A 26,374-nucleotide genomic window follows, 5' to 3' on the forward strand; every position below is an offset into this window, starting at 1 on the left:
GTGATTTGTCTTTGCGGTAATTTTAGATAACAGTGGTTGACTTTGGTTGTAATTGGATGCTATATATTAATGCCTTGATATTTATAATTCATATTTTGGAAACTTGGTACCTTGGCCATATTGGATTGTATTGTTGGAATGTCATTGGATTATATTCTTGTGTAGCCTTCCATATGCTAGCTTGTGATCATTTATATTTACAAGTTTGGACTTTTTACCCTTTTTATTGTTAAGTTGGCTAAAGTATTCACTTGGGACGAGGTCTTAAGTGAGTATTTTCAGTTATTGTCATAGATAGGTCATTATAGTCTTTGACGAGTGTATGTTCACGGCTTAATAGCCTTTGTGTTCCTGGCTTGGTGGGTTTATATCCAAGCTGGGGCATGACCTTTCTGCCTATTTTGTGAGTAGATGGTCAGCTTAAGTACTAGCCAACCCTTTGGTGGACTCCTTAGGGTACTCATGTGGTTTTATCATGAGTCTTGGGTGCGGTGGTTTTATCCGCATTTCTCTAGGTCTCGTGAGTCTAGGATTAGGGTTGAGTCGTATCTTGGCCATGTTTTAAATGTTACCTCTGAGCCAAAATACTAGCTTCCCTACCTCGTGGTATAGACTCGAGTTACAAAGTGACTATTGACTGTACTAGGAACTTATGCCTGTCTCTAGATATATTGCCCTTTCTTGTTTGATGATTCTATGAATCATAGAAGGTGAGATGCAAGCCGGCTATGGTTGATAGAGTTTGGATTCCCGTGTGTTATTTGACTCACATGATAGTGTAGCTTGAGTTGGTCTAGTATTCACATGCTAGGACTATATGTTGTTTATATTGAATGTTTTTCATGAAAAGCTTGATTGTTTAGCCTTTATATGGGCTATGTATTATATTTGCTCATATTTATATGCTTTCATGTTATATTAACTTGACATTTCGTGGCTGGGAGGACTCGGAGTTACTCCCCACTGACTGTGGCTTTCGTGTTTGTATAAAATGGGATTGACAGGTAGGTGATGCTTATATGGGGTACACGGACGAGCTAGCGAGCAAAGAAACCTTGGAACCTAGATTGGTTCCCATTTTGTAGTGACACGTATGTCACACTTTTTAGGGACACATGTCTCCCTCTGTACATTTGGTTTGTATCATTTTGTATTCCGCTATTTTTAGCGGTGGTTATGTAAATAAGTTTGTTTAAACCTTGCATGTTTTGACACCATCCAATTGGATATCTTTATAACAGGTTCAGGTTTTAAAAATTACAGGTTTTTACTATAATGAACCTATTACAAACATATCCATGCAGTTTTTATTTAGAAATTACGTGTTTAATTTTTCCGCGATTTTTTTGAGGGTGTCACAGTTGGTATCAGAGCTTATTTGCTCCCGACGCACGTTTGTGCACCTTACTATAAATAACTTGACCTTAAAATAATAAACTTGAGAGACGGGTAGGATGGGTAGATTTAGGATCTTATGTTGTAGTCTCTTTGTGACTGATATTTGTTAAGTAAGCCTTTATTAAATAAGCCAATGTCTTCTTTTGCAAGATGGCTCCTCCAAGAAAAGCTGTAGATAATGCAATCCTACAAGCTCTCACTCAGATTCTTCAGAATCAACAAAATCAGCCTGTTCCTACTCCTCTTCCTTCCCCGCCTCCAGAAGGTGCCCCTGGCACTTATACTTGGGTGGCAAATTAATTAACTCGAAACAATACTAAGACGTATGGTGGTGAAGTAGATCCAGTGGCACTGATGCGGACGATGTCGTCACTCATCCAATCAAACACATTTATAATACTCACCAAACAACTAGTTAGCGGTAAGTCGAGGTCGATCCATGGGACGGTGTGCTTTGGGTTCTAAGTCTATCTATCTCAATTTATGCTAATGTCACAATTTGGTTGGGTTTGTAGTTGTGTCTAGACTAGTGCAAACAATAAAGTAAAGCAAACAATAAAAGGAAAGATGTAAACAAATGATTAAAAGTGCTAGGATATCATGGGGTCATGGGGGATTCATGGTGTTGATCATACAAACATGTTTACAAGGTTGCAAGCAATTAATGTTGTGGAGGAACCGAGTTGGGTTATATCTTACGGTTCTTAGGAAGAGTTGGGTCCCGGAGCCGAATCGATTAGATTGTACAACACCTACAAGTCGACTTACTTTCCTCCTAATCAACTTCTATGCATGGTCTAACAAGACTCGAGTTGGTTTATGTCTTACAAGTCAAGTTGAGTAGATAAGAGATGGTTGTAAATGCAAGGATTCATAGGCTTGGCATTTCATCAAACATAACATGTGCATAAAGTTGACATCACAACAAGCAAGCAATTTAGTCATGTGAACATATTAGATTAAGCATGAATCAATCCCATGTTGGTTTCCCTTAATTACCCACTAATCCTAGCAAGAGACTACTCACTCATTATCATGGGAAACATGTCATTAATGGTGTCAATCATCACAACAAGTATAAACATGATAATAGAATGAAGAAATGAACAATAAAGATTAAAGAGTAAAGGAATTATACCAACTTAAGATTATCCAAATAATAAAGCAAGAATAATAGAAGAAACTTGATTGATTGATGGAAGGTTGTCAATCTCCCAATAATAACCCAATAATCTTCAATTTCCCAATAATAAACTTGAATAATAAACTTGAACAATAATTAAAGAGAGATTAATGTGTAATTTGTGGAAAGATTAAAGAGTAATCTATTCTAATCTACTCCTAATCTAATCTAAAGAAGGATTTTCTACCCTAAAAGTTCATAAAGAGACTTGATGATTTGATTATTACAAATGGGGTATTTATAGTGGAAATTAGGGAGGATGCATTAGGGTTAACTAAGGGCTAAACTAGTAATTACACTTTTTAAGTTGAGCAAGGAGACTCCGGTATTTTTGGAGAGAAGGGCGTCTTTCTTTGAGCTTGAAGAACACGAAAATCTCTGGAAAGGAATCCGAGCGGATTAGAGTCGGGACGGCCGGATTTGGGCTGAAAAATCCGAGCGGATCCTTGGGCAAGACGCTCGGATTGGGGTGGGACAATCCGAGCGGATTGTAGGGAATCCGGGCGGATTCTCTTACAGTGAAATTTCTTGTTTTTCCTAGCCAGAAGACGGGCGGATTGTGGACAATCCGAGCGGATTGTAGGAGACGAGCGGATTCTGTCTCGGGACGCGCGGATTCCCGAACAGCTTCTTTGTTTGAGCTCGGATTGTAAAACGGACGTTATTTTCTCATCCGGACTCCTATTGGAGTGATTCAAAAGCCTAGATCACTTGATTTTTCGATGCCGTTCCATCTAGCATACTTTCAGAGCCAAAGGAGCAACCCTTGGTTTGCGTTCCGAGCCATTTTCTTCATGAAGTGCCTTCCCTCTCGTCATTCTTACTTTTAACCCTTTGATCCTTCTACATACACTTTATTCCTACATCTTTGGTCATCATTCTTGCCTCCTCTTCATACTAGTCCATCTAATATCATCAATAAGCTTCCAAATATGCACGAAAGACGGGAATTTCCGCCTTATTCTCTCCTTTTCTACAAAACATATGAAATGCGATAGAAAAGCAAATAGGAAGGTTTTGACGGATAAAATGGCCATAAAATGTTATAATAGTATGCAAAATAGGCTCAATTAGGGGACTAAATGTGCGCAAATAATGGTCACATCAAATATCCCCAAACCGAACCTTTACTCGTCCCGAGTAAAGAGGTGACTAAAACTAGACCTTTATTTAAACTAACCTAATAACATAGCCGATATGAGACAATTAGCGGGTCTCACTCCGCCCCTTCAACTCACAACAAGACAACCATGAGGTAGGATGCCTTCTTGCAAGGCAAGGTGGGTCTTGCCAAAATGGCGACACATCCAAACATTAAAGCACACAAAACAAGTAATGGATGCATCTACAAAAGAATAGCCACTTTCCTCATCTAAGTGGCGGAAATTACCTACAAGGGAAGCAATTCAAGGGTACACAATCCTTCATAGATGCAATTTGTTCAAACTACTAAGCCTAGAAGGATACCAATAAATCACCTCCAAAAGGTGTCAAGCTAGGGTACCTTTGTCCTCAATCGTTAAATGCTTTTGTCAAGAGTAGACTCCCTATGGTGTTAGAAACACTGGAGGATCGCGGAATTCCCCCTCTTGCCTAGACAAGAAGAAGGGTCGTCCCCTCTCTACCATGCACAAAAATGGATACGATGGATAAAGGGATCGATAGTAATTGAGTTTCATTTGGGAGTTTGCTTTTGTTTTTGTTTTTCCCCCCAATTTCTTGTGGCATTTGACATTTTGAGAACACTTTCTTTGCCATTTCTTTTTGATTTTTGGCATTTCAATACTTGACAACTTTTTGCATTTCTTTTTGAACATTTTCAAAGTCACCCCAATTAGTAACGAGGGTGCCTTGTATTTGAAGCTTTAGGAGTTCTATTTTTGCTCCTCTTTTCATTTGATTCATTTTTGCAAACTTTTTCTTTTCTTTTCATTTTATTGAACTCAAATTGGTTTCTTTTTGTGCCCATTCCCTTTGATGACAAAAATATATGGTAGAACATGGATGAATGATGGAAGTATGCATGGTTTCAAGGGTCACCTTGGAATAAACGGTAGCCAAGGAGTTATCACACCACAAGGTACTCTTGACTAGGCCTTAAACCATGGGTCAAAGGATACTAGCATGACACATCCTAGGGTGTTTTACAAGTATTCTAACAAGCAAAGTCTTAAGAAGAAAAAGCATCTACTAGGGCCTATATACACTTGTCAAGCTTCCCAAATAGACGGTTTCACAAAATTTTCTAACATGCAACTACATGCCATGATGCAACTAACATATATACATCCTAATGCAAATGATTCTACCAACTAATATGTCATATAAACTAAATGCAAGTCCTAAATTCACATTGTTTTTACCGCATCAATCAAAATAAAGCCACATATTCATTAACATAAAGAGGAAAAAGGAGATTGGAAAGATCATACCATGCGGTCTTCAATATCCTCATGTCTCGGATGTGGCATAGTCGATCAATGTGAAAAAGGATAAACAAACAAGAAAACGAGTATATACAATATAAACAATTCTACACTACAAAGGAAATGAACATGTTTTTGATTTTTCAATTTTTCAATTTTTTATGGTTTTTGATTTTATGAAATTAAAAGACATATTTTTTGGATTTTTCAAAAATTTTCAATTTTTATGCATTTTTGGAATATAAATTCCCATCCCCCACTTTATTTTGGACATTGTCCTCAATGTACATGTAGGAGTAGGAATAAAAAGGAAATACATGTTTTTGGATTTTTGATTTTTTTGAAATTGAAGTACAAATGCAATGATAAGATATGAATGAATGCATGCTCTAACTAAATGCAATTCTATATGACATATATAACAAATGAATGCAATCTAAACTATACTATGTGATGCATGATTTAAACTATGGTCACTTATGATCAAACCTCCCCAAACCGATTTAAACATCATTTCTAGTGTAGAAAAGAATAGGATTGGTCATTAGTGACTATGCATGAATTTTAGTCTATATGCAACTAACTACATGAATCATATGAGATATATTACAATGCAAACTAATTTAAATGAACTAACTAATGCAAATGCTATATGAAATATAATACAAATGCAAGTTAAATGTATATGTATATAACTAAATGCAAGTGGAAATGTAATGCAAAGTGAAAGGAAAGGGTATCTTACAAATGGTGGTTTGAGATAGGACTCCACCAAACTAGTTCAAATTGTAGAGATTCTTGTCCATAGAGCTCAAGGCTCTTAATAGAAGATCAAAGGCTTGTGAACAAGCTCCAAATAAGCACAAGTATGGTTTGCTTAACTTCAAGACGAAGCTTGGCCAAGGGACTTTGTCATTCATTCTTGTTTTCTTCCTCTTCTTGGCACTTGGATATTCACGATGCTTCAAACCAATAAGCCCATGATTCTTGTCATCATAAGGTAAGAAGTATGGTTCATGGTTGCCCGGAGACTTCCACTCACTACCCTCTCTTTCACTTTCGGTGATGATGATAGCACTTTGATTTGTCAATCCTTCCAAAGTAGAAGGAGAATTCTCATAACATTGATGATCGGATACCTTAGGAGTTGAGATTGTGGGTGCCAAACCTCCACAAGCACGTTCATTTGCAATTTTGTTCTTGAGCTTCTCCACCAAGTACCCTTTATATGATGTTTTCACCTTTTGGATAAGGTCCACCATATCATCTCCAACAATCATTGGCTCCATGGTAGGTGCCAAGTAGTCTTCGTGGGCAATAGGGAAATGGCATTCTTCATCATGGTAGGATATCTCAAATGTCTCAAGGATAGGCTCCTCAAGCAAGGTGATATCACAAGTCCATCCCTTAAGCTCATCATCATCGTCGCTATCTCCATAAGAATCATAAATGGGGGCTTCACTCCTCTTCACCAACACTTTCTCCAACACCTCAACATCTAGTTCAAATGACACACCCTCATACTCACAAAGGCTAAGAGTATTTGGCTTACTCAACCTCATGTCTTCATCATCAAATACAACACTTTCATACTCACAAGAGCTCAAGGAGGTTGGCTCTTCCCACTTCTCATCAAAGGTAACTCCGTCAAACTCACATTCATGGTCAATGTCCAAGGAGTGGTGGGGGGTGATTTCTTGGGATCTCTCACTTGGGCAATTTGAATCTCCAACTCCTCACATTGGGCAACAATGCCTTGAAGAACATTGTCCCCCTTTTGGCTCTCCTCTAGAATTTGTTTGAAGAAGTTTTGTTGGTCTCCCATCATTTGGAGAATCACATTTTCAATGGGTTCATCTTCTTGTTGTGGGTAGGTGTGAAAGTGGTTGTATTGTGACATTTGGAATTCATTGTAAAGTGAGTTTTGGGTGGATGGTTGTTGTTGATATTGGGTGTGGTGATTTTGGTGGGAAAAATTGGGGTAGTGGTTAGGATTTTCGTTGTACAAATAATAAGGTAGGTTTGTGTTGACTTGCTCCTCAAACTCCCCATACCCATAGTCATACTCAAAAGATCCACCACATACTCCATATGTCAAGTCTTGAGTCATCATCACTAAGACAAGGAAACAACTACAAGCATGGAAACTACACAAAAACGGTAAGAACAATCCTTGAGGAACAAGTTCCTCAAGGTGAAAGCAAAAATAAAAATAGACAAACAAGTAAGAACTTAATCACATAGCACCATCCCCGGCAACGGCGCCATTTTGATGCGGACGATGTCGTCACTCATCCAATCAAACACATTTATAATACTCAACAAACAACTAGTTAGCGGTAAGTCGAGGTCGATCCATGGGACGGTGTGCTTTGGGTTCTAAGTCTATCTATCTCAATTTATGCTAATGTCACAATTTGGTTGGGTTTGTAGTTGTGTCTAGACTAGTGCAAACAATAAAGTAAAGCAAACAATAAAAGGAAAGATGTAAACAAATGATTAAAAGTGCTAGGATATCATGGGGTCATGGGGGATTCATGGTGTTGATCATACAAACATGTTTACAAGGTTGCAAGCAATTAATGTTGTGGAGGAACCGAGTTGGGTTATATCTTACGGTTCTTAGGAAGAGTTGGGTCCCGGAGCCGAATCGATTAGATTGTACAACACCTACAAGTCGACTTACTTTCCTCCTAATCAACTTCTATGCATGGTCTAACAAGACTCGAGTTGGTTTATGTCTTACAAGTCAAGTTGAGTAGATAAGAGATGGTTGTAAATGCAAGGATTCATAGGCTTGGCATTTCATCAAACATAACATGTGCATAAAGTTGACATCACAACAAGCAAGCAATTTAGTCATGTGAACATATTAGATTAAGCATGAATCAATCCCATGTTGGTTTCCCTTAATTACCCACTAATCCTAGCAAGAGACTACTCACTCATTATCATGGGAAACATGTCATTAATGGTGTCAATCATCACAACAAGTATAAACATGATAATAGAATGAAGAAATGAACAATAAAGATTAAAGAGTAAAGGAATTATACCAACTTAAGATGATCCAAATAATAAAGCAAGAATAATAGAAGAAACTTGATTGATTGATGGAAGGTTGTCAATCTCCCAATAATAACCCAATAATCTTCAATTTCCCAATAATAAACTTGAATAATAAACTTGAACAATAATTAAAGAGAGATTAATGTGTAATTTGTGGAAAGATTAAAGAGTAATCTATTCTAATCTACTCCTAATCTAATCTAAAGAAGGATTTTCTACCCTAAAAGTTCATAAAGAGACTTGATGATTTGATTATTACAAATGGGGTATTTATAGTGGAAATTAGGGAGGATGCATTAGGGTTAACTAAGGGCTAAACTAGTAATTACACTTTTTAAGTTGAGCAAGGAGACTCCGGTATTTTTGGAGAGAAGGGCGTCTTTCTTTGAGCTTGAAGAACACGAAAATCTCTGGAAAGGAATCCGAGCGGATTAGAGTCGGGACGGCCGGATTTGGGCTGAAAAATCCGAGCGGATCCTTGGGCAAGACGCTCGGATTGGGGTGGGACAATCCGAGCGGATTGTAGGGAATCCGGGCGGATTCTCTTACAGTGAAATTTCTTGTTTTTCCTAGCCAGAAGACGGGCGGATTGTGCTTGGTTTGGGGAAGTTGATGCATACGCAACGGGAGGTAATCTAAATTATCCTCTCCGTCATAACAAAACAACATGCATCATGTAGAATAGCTTAGTGTAGAATTGCATTTAGCATAGAAATCATGCATCACTCTTGCATAATTTCCATCATTTTGGCCATTGAGGACAATGCCCATATTAGTGTGGGGATGGGAATTCTAACACTTAACTTCTATTCAAAAACCCATAAAAATTGAAAAATTTCGAAAAATCACAAAAATATGTCTTTTAATTTCATAAAAACAAAAACCATAAAAATTTGAAAATTTGAAAAATCCAAAAACAAGTTCATTTCCTTTGTAGTGTAGACTAGTATATATTGTTTTGTATATATTGTGTTTGTTCATCCTTTTTCACATTGATTGACTACGCCACATCCGAGACATGAGGATATTGAAGACCGCATGGTATGATCTTTCCAATCTCCTTTTTCCTCTTTATGTTAATGACTATGTGGCTTTATTTTGATTGATGCGGTAAAACAATGTGAACTTAGGACTTGCATTTAGTTTATATGTCATATTAGTTGGTAGAATCATTTGCATTAGGATGTTTATATGTTAGTTGCATCATGGCATGTAGTTTGCATGTTAGAAAAATTTTGCGAAACCGTCTACTTCGGAAGCTTGACAAGTGTATATAGGCCCTAGTAGATGCTTTTTATTCTTAAGACTTTGCTTGTTAGAATGCTTGTAAAACACCCTAGGATGTGTCATGCTAGTATCCTTTGACCCATGGTTTAAGGCCGAGTCAAGAGTACCTCGTGGTGTGATAACTCCTTGGCTACCGTTTATTCCAAGGTGACCCTTGAAACCATGCAACCATCATTCATCCATATTCTACCATACATTTTGTCATCAAAGGGAATGGGCACAAAAACAAAAAGAAATCAATTTGAGTTCAATGAAATGAAAAGTGAAAGAAAGTTTGCAAAAATGCATCAAAAGAAAAGAGGAGCAAAAATAGACTCCTAAGCTTCAAATACAAGGCACCCTCGTTACTAATTGGGGTGACTTTGAAAATGTTCAAAAGAAAATGTAAAAAGTTGTCAAGTATTGAAATGCCAAAAATCAAAAAGAAATGGCAAAGAAAGTGTTCTCAAATGTCAAATGCCACAAGAAATTGGGGGGAAAAACAAAAACAAAAGCAAACTCCCAAAAGAAACTCAAATATCTATCGATCCCTTTATCCATCGTATCCATTTTTGTGCATGGTAGAGAGGGGACGACCCTTCTTCTTGTCTAGGCAAGAGGGGGAATTCCGCGATCCTCCAGTGTTTCTAACACCATAGGGAGTCTATTCTTGACAAAAGCATTTAACGATTGAGGACAAAGGTACCCTAGCTTGACACATTTTGGAGGTGATTTATTGGTATCCTTCTAGGCTTAGTAGTTTGAACAAATTGCATCTATGAAGGAGTGTGTACTCTTGAATTGCTTCCCTTGTAGATAATTTCCGCCACTTAGATGAGGAAAGTGGCTATTCTTTTGTAGATGCATCCATTACTTGATTTTGTGTGCTTAATGTTTGGATGTGTCGCCATTTTGGCAAGACCCACCTTGCCTTGCAAGAAGGCATCCTACCTCATGGTTGTCTTGTTGTGAGTTGAAGGGGCGGAGTGAGACCCGCTAATTGTCTCATATCGGCTATTATTATTAGGATAGGTTAGTTTTGGTCCTAGTCTTTGTCACCTCTTTACTCGGGACGAGCAAAGGTTCGGTTTGGGGATATTTGATGCGACCATAATTGGCGCATATTTAGCCCCCGAATTACCATTGTTTCTATGCTTTTTAGTGCCTATTTGGGTCATTTCTTATCTTTAGATCTTTGTTTTGCATATTCTTTGAGATTTTGATCCCTTGGTAGGAAAGGAGTAAGAATCTTGCATTTTCATGGCAAAACGAGGCTAAATGGATCGTATTCAATGACCAAGCATCAAGGAGAGACAAGACTAGAAGGCCTTTGTACATAGCTAAGTAGAAGATCAATGTTGAGAAAGGATCCTTGAGTCCCCAAGGAAATCCCCAAGGATTCTATGAAGAAAAGGAAAGAAAAGAAGAAGGAATGACGCTGTAGAAGAATCCGAACGGATCATCCATGATCCGTCCGTCCGCCCAGCTCAATCCGAGCGTCCTTACCCAGGATCCGCTCGGATCCCCCAGGCCCAATCCGAGCGTCTTCTGCCTTGATCCGCTCGGATCGTCCATGCCCCATCCGTCCGTCTCGACCTCCATCCGCTCGGATCACAGTACAGCATGGTTTCGTCCTTCAAGTTACAAAATGGAGACGCCCTTCTCTCATTGAATACCGGAGTCTCCTTGCTCAACTTAAAAAGTGTAATTACTAGTTTAGCCCTTAGTTAACCCTAATGCATCCTCCCTAATTTTCACTATAAATACCCCATTTGTAATAATCAAACCATCAAGTTTTATTAGATTAGAAATTCCTCTTAGATTAGATTAGGAGTAGATTAGAATAGATTAATCTCAATCTTTCCACACAAATTACACATTAATCTCTCCTTAATTATTGTTCAAGTTTATTATTCAAGTTTATTTTTGGGTAATTGAAGATTATTGGGTTATTATTGGGAGATTGACAACCTTCCATCAATCATCAAGTTTCTTCTTTTATTCTTGCTTTATTATTTGGATCATCTCAAGTTGGTATAATTCTTTTACCCTTTTACTCTTTATTGTTTATTTCTTCATTCTATTATCATGTTTATACTTGTTGTGATGATTGACACCATTAATGACATGTTTCCCATGATAATGAGTGAGTAGTTTCTTTAGCTAGGATTAATGGGTAATTAGGGGAAACCAACATGGGATTGATTCATGCTTAATCTAATGTGTTCACATGATCAAATTGCTTGCTTGTTGTGATGTCAACTTTATGCACATGTTATGTTTGATGAAATGCTAAGCCTATGAATCCTTGCATTTACAACCATCTCTTATCTATTCAACTTGACTTGTAAGATATAAACCAACTCGAGTCTTGTTAGACCATGCATAGAAGTTGATTAGGAGGAAAGTAAGTCGACTTGTAGGTGTTGTACAATCTAATCGATTCGGCTCCGGGACCCAACTCTTCCTAAGAACCGTAAGACATAACCCAACTCGGTTCCCCCACAACACTAATTGCTTGCAACCTTGTAAACATGTTTGTATGATCAATACCATGAATCCCCCATGACCCCATGATATCCTAGCACTTTTAATCAATTGTTTACATCTTTCCTTTTATTGTTTGTTTTATGATATTGTTCGCATTAGTTTAGACACAACTACAAACCCCATCAATTGTGACACTAGCATAAATTGAGATAGATAGACTTAGAACCCAAAGCACACCGTCCCATGGATCGACCTCGACTTACCACTAGCTAGTTGTATGTTGAGTATTATAAATGTGTTTGATTGAGAGCCCCGACGACACCCTCATCAAAATGTATTTGATGCGACCATAATTGGCGCATATTTAGCCCCCGAATTACCATTGTTTCTATGCTTTTTAGTGCCTATTTGGGTCATTTCTTATCTTTAGATCTTTGTTTTGCATATTCTTTGAGATTTTGATCCCTTGGTAGGAAAGGAGTAAGAATCTTGCATTTTCATGGCAAAACGAGGCTAAATGGATCGTATTCAATGACCAAGCATCAAGGAGAGACAAGACTAGAAGGCCTTTGTACATAGCTAAGTAGAAGATCAATGTTGAGAAAGGATCCTTGAGTCCCCAAGGAAATCCCCAAGGATTCTATGAAGAAAAGGAAAGAAAAGAAGAAGGAATGACGTCGTAGAAGAATCCGAACGGATCATCCATGATCCGTCCGTCCGCCAGACTCAATCCGAGCGTCCTTACCAGGATCCGCTCGGATCCCCAGGCCCAATCCGAGCGTCTTACGCCTTGATCCGCTCGGATCGTCCATGCCCCATCCGTCCGTCTCGACCTCCATCCGCTCGGATCACAAAGACAAAGACATGGTTTCGTCCTTCAAGTTACAAAATGGAGACGCCCTTCTCTCATTGAATACCGGAGTCTCCTTGCTCAACTTAAAAAGTGTAATTACTAGTTTAGCCCTTAGTTAACCCTAATGCATCCTCCCTAATTTTCACTATAAATACCCCATTTGTAATAATCAAACCATCAAGTTTTATTAGATTAGAAATTCCTCTTAGATTAGATTAGGAGTAGATTAGAATAGATTAATCTCAATCTTTCCACACAAATTACACATTAATCTCTCCTTAATTATTGTTCAAGTTTATTATTCAAGTTTATTTTTGGGTAATTGAAGATTATTGGGTTATTATTGGGAGATTGACAACCTTCCATCAATCATCAAGTTTCTTCTTTTATTCTTGCTTTATTATTTGGATCATCTCAAGTTGGTATAATTCTTTTACCCTTTTACTCTTTATTGTTTATTTCTTCATTCTATTATCATGTTTATACTTGTTGTGATGATTGACACCATTAATGACATGTTTCCCATGATAATGAGTGAGTAGTTTCTTTAGCTAGGATTAATGGGTAATTAGGGGAAACCAACATGGGATTGATTCATGCTTAATCTAATGTGTTCACATGATCAAATTGCTTGCTTGTTGTGATGTCAACTTTATGCACATGTTATGTTTGATGAAATGCTAAGCCTATGAATCCTTGCATTTACAACCATCTCTTATCTATTCAACTTGACTTGTAAGATATAAACCAACTCGAGTCTTGTTAGACCATGCATAGAAGTTGATTAGGAGGAAAGTAAGTCGACTTGTAGGTGTTGTACAATCTAATCGATTCGGCTCCGGGACCCAAACTTTCCTAGGATTGTAAGATATAACCCAACTCAATCCATCACAACAATAATTGCTTGCTTATAAATTGAGAACATGTTTGTATGATCATATCCCATGAATCCCCTATGAACCCATGACACCCTAGTGCTTTTAATCAATTGTTTACACCCTTATTCCATTTACCTTGTTAGTTTATTTTCATTGCTATTTTAGTTTAGTAACCTTCTACATCAACCCAACTTGTGACATCAAAACAAGAAAATTCACTGTAAGAGAATCCGCCCGGATTCCCTACAATCCGCTCGGATTCCCCCTCACCAATCCGAGCGTCTTGCCCAAGGATCCGCTCGGATTCTTCAGCCCAAATCCGGCCGTCCCGACTCTAATCCGCTCGGATTCCTTTCCAGAGATTTTCGTGTTCTTCAAGCTCAAAGAAAGACGCCCTTCTCTCCAAAAATACCGGAGTCTCCTTGCTCAAATCTAAAAAGTGTAATTACTTATTTAGCCCTTAGTTAACCCTAATGCATCCCACCTAATTTCCACTATAAATACCCCATTTGTAATAATCTTTTAATCAAGTTTTATATGTTGTTTTAGAGTAGAAAATCCTCCCTTAGATTAGATTAGGAGTAGATTAGAATAGATTACTCTTTAATCTTTCCACAAATTACACATTAATCTCTTCTTAATTATTGTTCAAGTTTATTATTCAAGTTTATTATTGGGTAATTGAAGATTATTGGGTTATTATTGGGAGATTGACAACCTTCCATCAATCATCAAGTTCTTCTATTATTCTTTGCATTATTATTTGGATCATCTTAAGTTGGTATAATTCCTTTACTCTTTTATCTTTATTGTTCATTTCTTCATTCTATTATCATGTTTATACTTGTTGTGATGATTGACACCATTAATGACATGTTTCCCATGATAATGAGTGAGTAGTTTCTTTAGCTAGGATTAATGGGTAATTAAGGGAAACCAACATGGGATTGATTCATGCTTAATCTAATATGTTCACATGATTAAATTGCTTGCTTGTTGTGATGTCAACTTTATGCACATGTTATGTTTGATGAAATGCCAAGCCTATGAATCCTTGCATTTTTACCATCTCTTATCTACTCAACTTGACTTGTAAGATATAAACCAACTCGAGTCTTGTTAGACCATGCATAGAAGTTGATTAGGAGGAAAGTAAGTCGACTTGTAGGTGTTGTACAATCTAATCGATTCGGCTCCGGGACCCAACTCTTCCTAAGAACCGTAAGATATAACTCAACTCGGTTCCTCCACAACATTAATTGCTTGCAACCTTGTGAACATGTTTGTATGATCAACACCATGAATCCCCTATGAACCCATGATATCCTAGTACTCTTTAATACTTGTTTACACCTTTGTTTACTTTATTGCCTTTCATTAGTTTAGAACACAACTACAAACCCCATCATTTGTGACACTAGCATAAATTGAGATAGATAGACTTAGAACCCAAAGCACACCGTCCCATGGATCGACCTCGACTTACCGCTAACTAGTAGTTTGTTGAGTATTATAAATGTGTTTGATTGAGAGCCCCGACGACACTCCCATCAAAATGGCGCCGTTGCCGGGGATGGTGCTATGTGATTAAGTTCTAGCTTGTTTATCTATTTTGATTTTGCTTTAACCTTGAGGAACTTGTTCCTCAAGGATTGTTTTTACCGTTTTCTTGTAGTTTCCTTGTTTGTAGTTATATCTTTGTCCTAGTTATAATGATGACCGAAGGCTTGGCACATGGAGTATGTGGTGGATCTTTTGAATATGACCACTATGGGTATGGGGAGTTTGAGGAGCAAGTCAACACAAACCTACCTTACAACTCATACAATGAAAGTCCTAACCACTACCCCAACTTTTCTTACCAAAGCCCCCACATCCAACATCCACAACAACCACCCTCCCAAAACCCACTTTACAATCAATGCCAAATGTCATCCTACAATGAACACCCATACCACCAAATTCCCATGTACCCACAACAAGAGAATGAGCATAATCTTGACATGCAAAGTGTGGTTCTCCAAATGATAAGGTGCCAACAAACTCTCTTCATGAAAATGCTAGAAGAGAGCCAAGCTAGGGACAATGTTCTCAAAAACATTGTTACTAATGGTGAGAAGTTGGCAAATCAAATTGCCCAAATGGAAGCCACCCAAATGCTAAATGAAGAAGAATGGGAAGATAATGAGGGTGAAGAAGAATTTGGATGGCATTATGAAGCTACTCTTGTGAATCCCCCACCACCTCCTAAATTCATAAGTATTGAACATCCCATATTCCAACTTGTACCCAACTTTACAAACATTCATGATAGATGTGAATATGAAGATGTTACTTTTGAAGAAGGGGGGTGCTTGATTGATTATGGACCAAGAGTGGATGATGAATTGAAGCATGATGAAGTTGGAGAGGAGAGCAATGAATTGGAGGCCAATTATGAGACAAGCACTTTGTCTAAATTGCCTCATGTATCTAGCTCCCACACTAGCCTTGCTTCTCCAATTTGGGACACCTATGATGATGATGAGGAAGACCTCCCACCACAATTTCCCTCTATGACCCATGTAGAGGAAGTGTGTTCCCTTGACACTTATGGGAGTGGAGGTAAAACTTTGAAAGAAGAGGTTGATGAATTTGAACTTGCTATCTTTGGAGAATTGAGAGGCCAAGAGGAAAACTATGATGTTGGCATCTTTGATCATAGTTTAGAAGAAATTGAAGCTCTCTTCTTTGGAAATGGTTCAAGTTCTAAGGAGGGTCAAGAAGAAAGTGAAGATAATGAAAGCATGAATGACATCAATGGTGAGAAGTTGACTCCTCCGCATCTTATCCTTCAACTATCCCCTCATCAAAGAAATGAGAACTCTCCTTCTACGATTGAAGGATTGATGAATCAATGCTCTATCATCATAGAATTTGAAAGAGATGGTAAAGAGTGGAAGCCTCCGGATGAATATGGGCAATACTTCATACCTTGTATTGACAAGAATAATGGGCTTGTTGGTTTGAAGCATTGTAAGAAGCCAAGTGCCAAGGGCAAAACAAATGGGAGAGTATTTGGCAAGTTCTATTCCAAGCCAAGATGGGTAAACTACGTTTTGACATCACCAATCTCCTATTTATGCTTACATGAAGCCCATTCGAAAGCCTTTGACCGGTTGTTGAGAGCATTGAGCTCCATGGATAATGGAATTTGAATGAGTTTGGTGGAGTCCTATCTCAAACCACCATTTGTAAGATACCCTTTCCTTTCACTTTGCATTACATTTCCACTTGCATTTAGTTATATACATATACATTTAGCTTGCATTTGTATTATATTTCATATTGCATCCACATTAGTTAGTTCATATAATATAGTTGCATTGTAATATAATTCATGTAATTAGTTGCATATAGACTAGAATTCATGCATAGTCACTAATGACCAATCCTATTCTTTTCTACACTAGAAATAGTGTTTAAATCGGTTTGGGGAGGTTTGATCATAGGTGACTTAAGCATTAGCATGCATCATATAGTATAGTTTAGATTGCATTCATTTGTTACATATGTCATATAGAAATTGCATTTAGCTAGAGCATGCATTCATTCATATCATATCATTGCATTTTTACTTTATTTCAAAAAAAAAAAAAAAAAAAAAAAAATCAAAAATTCAAAAACATGTATTTCTTTTTCATTCCTACTCCTACATGTACATTGAGGACAATGTCCAAAATAAAGTGGGGGATGGGAATTTATATTCCAAAAATGCATAAAAATTGAAAAATTTCGAAAAAAATCACAAAAATATGTCTTTTAAGTTCATAAAAACAAAAACCATAAAAATTTGAAAAATTGAAAAACCAAAAACAAGTTCATTTCCATTGTAGTGTAGACTAGTATATATTGTTTTGTATATATTGTGTTTGTTCATCCTTTTTCACATTGATTGACTATGCCACATCCGAGACATGAGGATATTGAAGACCGCATGGTATGATCTTTCCAATCTCTTTTTTTCCTCTTTATGTTAATGACTATGTGGCTTTATTTTGATTGATGCGGTAAAACAATGTGAACTTAGGACTTGCATTTAGTTTATATGTCATATTAGTTGGTAGAATCATTTGCATTAGGATGTTTATATGTTAGTTGCATCATGGCATGTAGTTTGCATGTTAGAAAAATTTTGCGAAACCGTCTATTTGGGAAGCTTGACAAGTGTATATAGGCCCTAGTAGATGCTTTTTATTCTTAAGACTTTGCTTGTTAGAATGCTTGTAAAACACCCTAGGATGTGTCATGCTAGTATCCTTTGACCCATGGTTTAAGGCCTAGTCAAGAGTACCTTGTGGTGTGATAACTCCTTGGCTACCGTTTATTCCAAGGTGACCCTTGAAACCATGCATCCATCCATCCATCATCCATGTTCTACCATATTTTTGTCATCAAAGGGAATGGGCACAAAAAGAAATCAATTTGAGTTCAATGAAATGAAAAGTGAAAGAAAGTTTGCAAAAACGCATCAAAAGAAAAGAGGAGCAAAAATAGACTCCAAAAGCTTCAAATACAAGGCACCCTCGTTACTAATTGGGGTGACTTTGAAAATGTTCAAAAAGAAATGCAAAAAAGTTGTCAAGTATTGAAATGCCAAAAATCAAAAGAAATGGCAAAAAAAAAAAAGTGTTCTCAAATGTTATATGCCACAAGAAATTGGGGGGAAAAACAAAAACGAAAGCAAACTCCCAAAGAGAAACTCAAATATTATCGATCCCTTTTCCATCATATCCATTTTTGTGCATGGTAGAGAGGGGACGACCCTTCTTCTTGTCTAGGCAAGAGGGGGAATTCCGCGATCCTCCAGTGTTTCTAACACCATAGGGAGTCTACTCTTGACAAAAGCATTTAGCGATTGAGGACAAAGGTACCCTAGCTTGACACATTTTGGAGGTGATTTATTGGTATCCTTGTAGGCTTAGTAGTTTGAACAAATTGCATCTATGAAGGAGTGTGTACCCTTGAATTGCTTCCCTTGTAGATAATTTCCGCCACTTAGATGAGGAAAGTGGCTATTCTTTTTGTAGATGCATCCATTATATGTTTTTGTGTGCTTTAATGTTTGGATGTGTCGCCATTTTGGCAAGACCCACCTTGCCTTGCAAGAAGGCATCCTACCTCATGGTTGTCTTGTTGTGAGTTGAAGGGGCGGAGTGAGACCCGCTAATTGTCTCATATCGGCTATGTTATTAGGTTAGTTTAAATAAAGGTCTAGTTTTAGTCACCTCTTTACTCGGGACGAGTAAAGGTTCGGTTTGGGGATATTTGATGTGAACATTATTTGCGCACATTTAGTCCCCTAATTGAGCCTATTTTACATACTATTATAACATTTTATGGCCATTTTATCCGTCAAAACCTTCCTATTTGCTTTTCTATCGCATTTCATATGTTTTGTAGAAAAGGAGAGAATAAGGCGGAAATTCCCGTCTTTCGTGCATATTTGGAAGCTTATTGATGATATTAGATGGACTAGTATGAATAGGAGGCAAGAATGATGTCCAAGTATGTAGGAATAAAGAGTTTATAGAAGACTCATAAGGGTTAAAAGCAAGGAAGACGAGAAGGAAGCCATTTATGAAGAAATTGCTCGGAAACTGAACCAAGGGTTGCTCATTTGGCTCTGAAAGTATGCTAGATGGAACGGCATCGAAAAATCAAGTGATCTAGGCTTTTGAATCACTCCAATAGGAGTCCGGATGAGAAAATAACGTCCGTTTTACAATCCGAGCTCAAACAAAGAAGCTGTTCGGGAATCCGCGCGTCCCGAGAGAGAATCCGCTCGTCTCCTACAATCCGCTCGGATTGTCCACAATCCGCCCGTCTTCTGGCTAGGAAAAACAAGAAAATTCACTGTAAGAGAATCCGCCCGGATTCCCTACAATCCGCTCGGATTCCCCCTCACCAATCCGAGCGTCTTGCCCAAGGATCCGCTCGGATTCTTCAGCCCAAATCCGGCCGTCCCGACTCTAATCCGCTCGGATTCCTTTCCAGAGATTTTCGTGTTCTTCAAGCTCAAAGAAAGACGCCCTTCTCTCCAAAAATACCGGAGTCTCCTTGCTCAAATCTAAAAAGTGTAATTACTTATTTAGCCCTTAGTTAACCCTAATGCATCCCACCTAATTTCCACTATAAATACCCCATTTGTAATAATCTTTTAATCAAGTTTTATATGTTGTTTTAGAGTAGAAAATCCTCCCTTAGATTAGATTAGGAGTAGATTAGAATAGATTACTCTTTAATCTTTCCACAAATTACACATTAATCTCTTCTTAATTATTGTTCAAGTTTATTATTCAAGTTTATTATTGGGTAATTGAAGATTATTGGGTTATTATTGGGAGATTGACAACCTTCCATCAATCATTGATTAGAAGAACATGCTCCTCTAATTAGACTAATGGGGTATTTATAGTGAAAATTAGGGAGGATGCATTAGGGTTAACTAAGGGTTAAACTAGTAATTACACTTTTTAAGTTGAGCAAGGAGACTCCGGTATTCAATGAGAGAAGGGCGTCTCCATTTTGTAACTTGAAGGACGAAACCATGCTGTACTGCGATCCGAGCGGATGGAGGACGAGACGGACGGATGGGGCATGGACGATCCGAGCGGATCAAGGCAGAAGACGCTCGGATTGGGCCTGGGGGATCCGAGCGGATCCTGGGTAAGGACGCTCGATGTCGTCGCTCATCCAATCAAACACATTTATAATACTCAACAAACAACTAGCTAGCGGTAAGTCGAGGTCGATCCATGGGACGGTGGTTACTCAAATTATTCAATCTAATTATGGTTATGCTTGGGGTTGTCACAATTATAATGGGTTGATGATTCTAATCTAATAAAAGCAATAAACAAGCAACAAAAGGAAAGATGTAAACAATTGATTAAAAATGCTAGGATATCATGGGGTCATAGGGGAATCATGGGAATTGATCATACAAACATGTTCTCAAATTATAAGCAAGCAATTATTGTTGTCATGGATTGAGTTGGGTTATATCTTACAATCCTAGGAAAGTTTGGGTCCCGGAGCCGAATCGATTAGATTGTACAACACCTACAAGTCGACTTAGTCTTCCCTACTCAACAACATGCGTGGTCTAATGAGACTCGAGTTGGTTTATGTCTTACAAGTCAAGTTGAGTAGATAAGAGATGGTTGTAAATGCAAGGATTCATAGGCTTGGCATTTCATCAAACATAACATGTGCATAAAGTTGACATCACAACAAGCAAGCAATTTAGTCATGTGAACATATTAGATTAAGCATGAATCAATCCCATGTTGGTTTCCCTTAATTACCCACTAATCCTAGCAAGAGACTACTCACTCATTATCATGGGAAACATGTCATTAATGGTGTCAATCATCACAACAAGTATAAACATGATAATAGAATGAAGAAATGAACAATAAAGATTAAAGAGTAAAGGAATTATACCAACTTAAGATGATCCAAATAATAAAGCAAGAATAATAGAAGAAACTTGATTGATTGATGGAAGGTTGTCAATCTCCCAATAATAACCCAATAATCTTCAATTTCCCAATAATAAACTTGAATAATAAACTTGAACAATAATTAAAGAGAGATTAATGTGTAATTTGTGGAAAGATTAAAGAGTAATCTATTCTAATCTACTCCTAATCTAATCTAAAGAAGGATTTTCTACCCTAAAAGTTCATAAAGAGACTTGATGATTTGATTATTACAAATGGGGTATTTATAGTGGAAATTAGGGAGGATGCATTAGGGTTAACTAAGGGCTAAACTAGTAATTACACTTTTTAAGTTGAGCAAGGAGACTCCGGTATTTTTGGAGAGAAGGGCGTCTTTCTTTGAGCTTGAAGAACACGAAAATCTCTGGAAAGGAATCCGAGCGGATTAGAGTCGGGACGGCCGGATTTGGGCTGAAAAATCCGAGCGGATCCTTGGGCAAGACGCTCGGATTGGGGTGGGACAATCCGAGCGGATTGTAGGGAATCCGGGCGGATTCTCTTACAGTGAAATTTCTTGTTTTTCCTAGCCAGAAGACGGGCGGATTGTGGACAATCCGAGCGGATTGTAGGAGACGAGCGGATTCTGTCTCGGGACGCGCGGATTCCCGAACAGCTTCTTTGTTTGAGCTCGGATTGTAAAACGGACGTTATTTTCTCATCCGGACTCCTATTGGAGTGATTCAAAAGCCTAGATCACTTGATTTTTCGATGCCGTTCCATCTAGCATACTTTCAGAGCCAAATGAGCAACCCTTGGTTTGCGTTCCGAGCCATTTTCTTCATGAAGTGCCTTCCCTCTCGTCATTCTTACTTTTAACCCTTTGATCCTTCTACATACACTTTATTCCTACATCTTTGGTCATCATTCTTGCCTCCTCTTCATAGTAGTCCATCTAATATCATCAATAAGCTTCCAAATATGCACGAAAGACGGGAATTTCCGCCTTATTCTCTCCTTTTCTACAAAACATATGAAATGCGATAGAAAAGCAAATAGGAAGGTTTTGACGGATAAAATGGCCATAAAATGTTATAATAGTATGCAAAATAGGCTCAATTAGGGGACTAAATGTGCGCAAATAATGGTCACATCAGGCACTCACTGAATGGTTCCGTGAATTGGAGAAGAGTTTTGCCTTGTATGAAGTTCGTGAAGGAGACAAGGTGAAATTGGCTTCTCATTTTCTTGTGAAAGAAGCGGATAGATGGTGGTCTATGACTGGTCCTACTTCTATTCTTGAGCCTGGCTTTGGTTGGGATCGCTTTAAGGATCTAGTTGAAACTAGATTCTATCCAAAAGAGCTGAAACAACAAAGACTTAAAGAGTTCATGGAATTGAAGCAGGGAAATCTTTCTGTTCAAGCCTTTACCAATAAATTCAATGAACTTTCTCACTATGCCACAAGACTTGTCAAAAATGAAGACGAAAAAGCTTTCTTTTATCTTGAAAAGCTTACTCCAAAGCTTAAGAGTATGATTCGTAGAGATTTTACATCCTTTGTCTCGATCTATGATGATGCCTTATGGGCTGAGAGTACTTTACGAGCTATCGATGAAGAGGCTCATACTAGTAGTACTACTAGTACTTCTCTTGGCAAGAGGCCATTCTATCCTACTTCTAGGCCTTACGTTGTTCCTTCTAGGCCTTATGTTTCTCCTTCTACCCCTTCTTATCCTAACAAGAGAAGGTTTGTTCCGAGTGGTCAAGCAAATCAAGGTGCTCGTAATCTATCTCCTAGCAACAACAAAGGTCTTAAGGATCGTGTATGCTACCAATGTAAGAAGCCAGCACATCCCGGAGTCGGTTGCTTTGATATGGATAGGCCTATTATATGTTTTTTCTGCAACAAGCCTGGACATAAGGCTAATGTATGTCCTGCGAAGAAGACTGTTGTTGCTACTACACCTGCTATTCCTGAGAGACCGAGAGGTCGTATTTTCTTGATGAGACGTGCTGAGGCTGAGGCACACCCAGATATAGTCACTGGTACGTTCTTAATATTTGAAGTTCCTTGTTTAGTTTTATTCGATACCGGTGCTTCTTTGTCATTTATATCGATGAAACTCTCCGGCAAATTTCCTCTTGAATCTTCACTTGGTGAAAGCACTGATATATCTTTACCTTCCGGTGACATCTTTTCTTGTTCTAATATCTATTCCAATGTTCCTATATCAATATCGGGATCTATTTTTCCGGCTAATCTCTTTCGATTCCCACTTGAAGAATTTGATGTTATTCTGGGCATGGATTGGTTATTTACTTATCATGCTCGATTCGAATGCCGAGATCAAAAGATTATTCTTAAAAGTCCTTTGGGTACTCGCGTATCTTATCAAGGAGTTAGAAAGCAAGCTAGTGTGAAATTAATCTCAGCCATGAAAATGGTGAATGCTTTGAAGAAGGGTCATCAAGCTTTTCTATGCGTAGTGACTACTTCTGATTCTTCTCTTCCTCCTTTGAAGGATGTTCCTATTGTTTGTGAATATCCAGATGTTTTTCCCGATGAATTACCGGAATTCCTCCCGAAAGAGATGTTGAATTTTCCATTGATCTAGTTCCTGGAACTGGACCAATTGCTAAAGCTCCTTATCGTATGGCTCCTTCCGAATTGAAAGATTTGAGAATCCAACTTGATGACTTGATTGAGAAAGGCTTTATTAGGCCTAGTGCTTCTCCTTGGGGTTCTCCCGTTCTCTTTGTAAAGTAAAAGGATGGATCTATGCGACTTTGTATCGATTATCGTGAACTTAATCGTGTGACAGTCAAGAACAAATATCCTCTTCCACGAATTGATGATCTCTTTGACTAATTACGTGGTGCTTCTACTTTTTCCAAGATTGATCTTAGATCGGGTTATCATCAAATTCCAGTTCGTGAATCCGATATTCCTAAAACTGCCTTTAGCACGAGATATGGACATTTTGAATTTAAAGTAATGCCTTTCGGATTGACTAATGCTCCTGCTATCTTCATGGATCAAATGAATCGTACCTTTGGTGAGTACCTCGATAAATGTGTTGTGGTATTCATTGATGATACTTTAATTTTCTCAAAGAATGATAAAGATCATGCCAAAGACCTTCGTATCATCTTAGACATTCTACGTCGTCAAAAGTGGTTTGCTAAGTTCTCTAAATGTGAATTTTGGTTACATCAAGTAGCTTTTCTTGGACATGTCATATCCAAAGATGGTATTATGGTAGATCCTGCCAAAATTGAAGCCGTTGTTGATTGGAAGAGTCCGAAAAATGTGTCCGAGATTCAAGTTTCCTTGGTTTGGCGGGTTATTACCGTCGATTTGTGAAAGATTTTTCTAAGATAGCTAGACTGATGACTCAATTGTTGAAGAAAGAGTCTAAGTTTGTGTGGACCGATGAATGTGAGAATACTTTCTTGGAATTGAAGACTAGGTTGACTCTTCGCTCCGGTGTTGACCTTACCCGAGGATGGTGTGGACTATGATGTTTATTGTGATGCTTCAAAATATGGTTTAGGTTGTGTCTTAATGCAAAATCGAAAGGTTATTGCTTATGCCTCTCGACGGTGAGAGTTCACGAGGTGAATTATCCGACTCATGATCTTGAGTTAGCTGCGGTGGTGCATGCCTTGAAGAAATGGAGACATTACCTTATTGGAGTTCATTGCCGAATTTATACCGACCATAAAAGTTTGAAGTGTATCTTTACCCAGAAAGAGTTGAATATGAGGCAAAGAAGATGGCTAGAGTTAGTGAATGATTATGATCTTTGAGTTGATTTATCATGAAGGAAAAGCAAATGTGGTGGCCGATGCTTTGAGTAGGAAGACTTGTCACTCTTTGAACACTATCCATGAATTACCTCATGAATTTATCGTAGAATTTCAAAAGTTAGGGATAAGCCTTGTTGAGAAGGGTTTTGATCATCTTAGTACTTTGAGTGCGAACCGATTTTTACCGTGAGATCCGTACTTGCCTACTGAAGATGCTACTTTCAAGTCCATTCAAGCAAAAATCCAACTTGGGCAAGCTAAGGATTGTGTGGTGGATAATGATGGATACCTTCGTTACCATGGTAGGATGTATGTTCCGAATGTAGCTGAGTTAAGAAAGAGGATCCTTGATGAGGCACATCTTTCTCCTTATTCTATTCATCCTGGTGGTGACAAGATGTATAAAGACTTGAGATTACAGTTTTGGTGGCCTAGAATGAAGATTGATGTCCTAGATTATGTTAACAAATGTCTTACCTGCCAGAAAGTGAAAATTGAGCATCAGAAGGCCGGAGGTTTGCTACAACCTTTGGATATTCCTCTTTGGAAATAGGAGTCCATTGCCATGGACTTTGTGATGGCTTTACCTAGGACTGCTGGTGGAAAGGATGCTGTATGGGTGGTTGTAGATCGACTGACCAAATGTGCTAGATTTATACCTATCAAGGAGACATGGAATTTAAATGTTTTAGCTGGTGCCTACGTGAAAGAGATAGTACGCTACCATGGAGTTCCTAAAGATATAGTTTTGCACCGAGACCCTAGATTCTCGTTCTCGTTTTCGGACTACTTTACAAGAAGCCATGGGTAGTAAGCTACTAATGAGTACCGCTTTTCATGCCGCTACAGCACGGACAGATTGATCGAAAGAACTATCCGGACATTAGAGGATCTTCTCCGAGCTTGTGCCTTAGATTTCCATACTTCTTGGGAGAAATGTTTACCTCTTGTTGAATTCTCCTACAACAATAGCTATCAGGCCTCTATTAAAATGTCACCTTATGAAGCTTTGTATGGTAGGAAATGTCGTACTCCCGTTTGTTGGGATCAAGTCCAAAATGCTCATGTGTTAGGACCCGATTTGGTGACTGAGACCGTCAATCAGGTTCAGATCATTAGAGAGCGCAAGAAAGCCGCTCAAGATCGACAAAAATCTTATGCTGATGTCCGTCGTCGACCACTTTCTTTTGAGGTTGATGATCGAGTGGTCCTTAAAGTATCACCTATGAAAGGGGTGAAGCGGTTTGGTGTAAAAGGGAAGCTAAGTCCCAGATACATTGGACCTTTCCGTGTGAATGAAAAGATTGGTCCCGTTGCTTACCGTTTGGAGTTGCCTCCGAATTTGAGCAAGGTTCATAATGTCTTCCATGTATCTCAGTTGAGGAACTACATTAGTGATCCGAGCCATGTCATTCAAGAGGAAATTCCAGATTTAGAGCCTAGCTTGACTTTGGAAGAAAGGCCAATCCGGATCCTTGAAAGAGCAAACAAGCAACTCAGGAGAAAAATTGTGC

The 26,374-nt window shown here is 38.2% G+C and overlaps 1 protein-coding gene across 1 annotated transcript; it reads left to right on the forward strand.

Annotated features, from left to right (window-relative positions):
* Positions 1–1,548: 1,548 nt before the first annotated feature.
* On the forward strand, positions 1,549–23,665 carry LOC141602066 (uncharacterized). The gene is made up of 3 exons (XM_074422376.1): positions 1,549–1,689; positions 22,205–23,341; positions 23,573–23,665. The coding sequence occupies exons 1-3, from the start codon at positions 1,549–1,551 to the stop codon at positions 23,663–23,665; spliced, it is 1,371 nt and encodes a 456-aa protein (XP_074278477.1).
* Positions 23,666–26,374: the final 2,709 nt, after the last annotated feature.

Source organism: Silene latifolia, chromosome 9, assembly GCF_048544455.1.
Source record: "Silene latifolia isolate original U9 population chromosome 9, ASM4854445v1, whole genome shotgun sequence".
Classification (NCBI taxonomy): Eukaryota; Viridiplantae; Streptophyta; class Magnoliopsida; order Caryophyllales; family Caryophyllaceae; genus Silene; species Silene latifolia.

What these genes read in the sequence shown, in the direction of transcription:
- LOC141602066 (XM_074422376.1), top strand. Translation starts at nt 1,549, where the DNA reads ATGGCTCCTCCAAGAAAAGCTGTAGATAATGCAATCCTACAAGCTCTC. An exon ending in CTGGCACTTATACTTGGGTG is followed by an intron (nt 1,690 to 22,204) that starts GCAAATTAATTA and finishes TGGTCACATCAG; the next exon opens with GCACTCACTGAATGGTTCCG. An exon ending in TCCCACTTGAAGAATTTGAT is followed by an intron (nt 23,342 to 23,572) that starts GTTATTCTGGGC and finishes CCTCCTTTGAAG; the next exon opens with GATGTTCCTATTGTTTGTGA.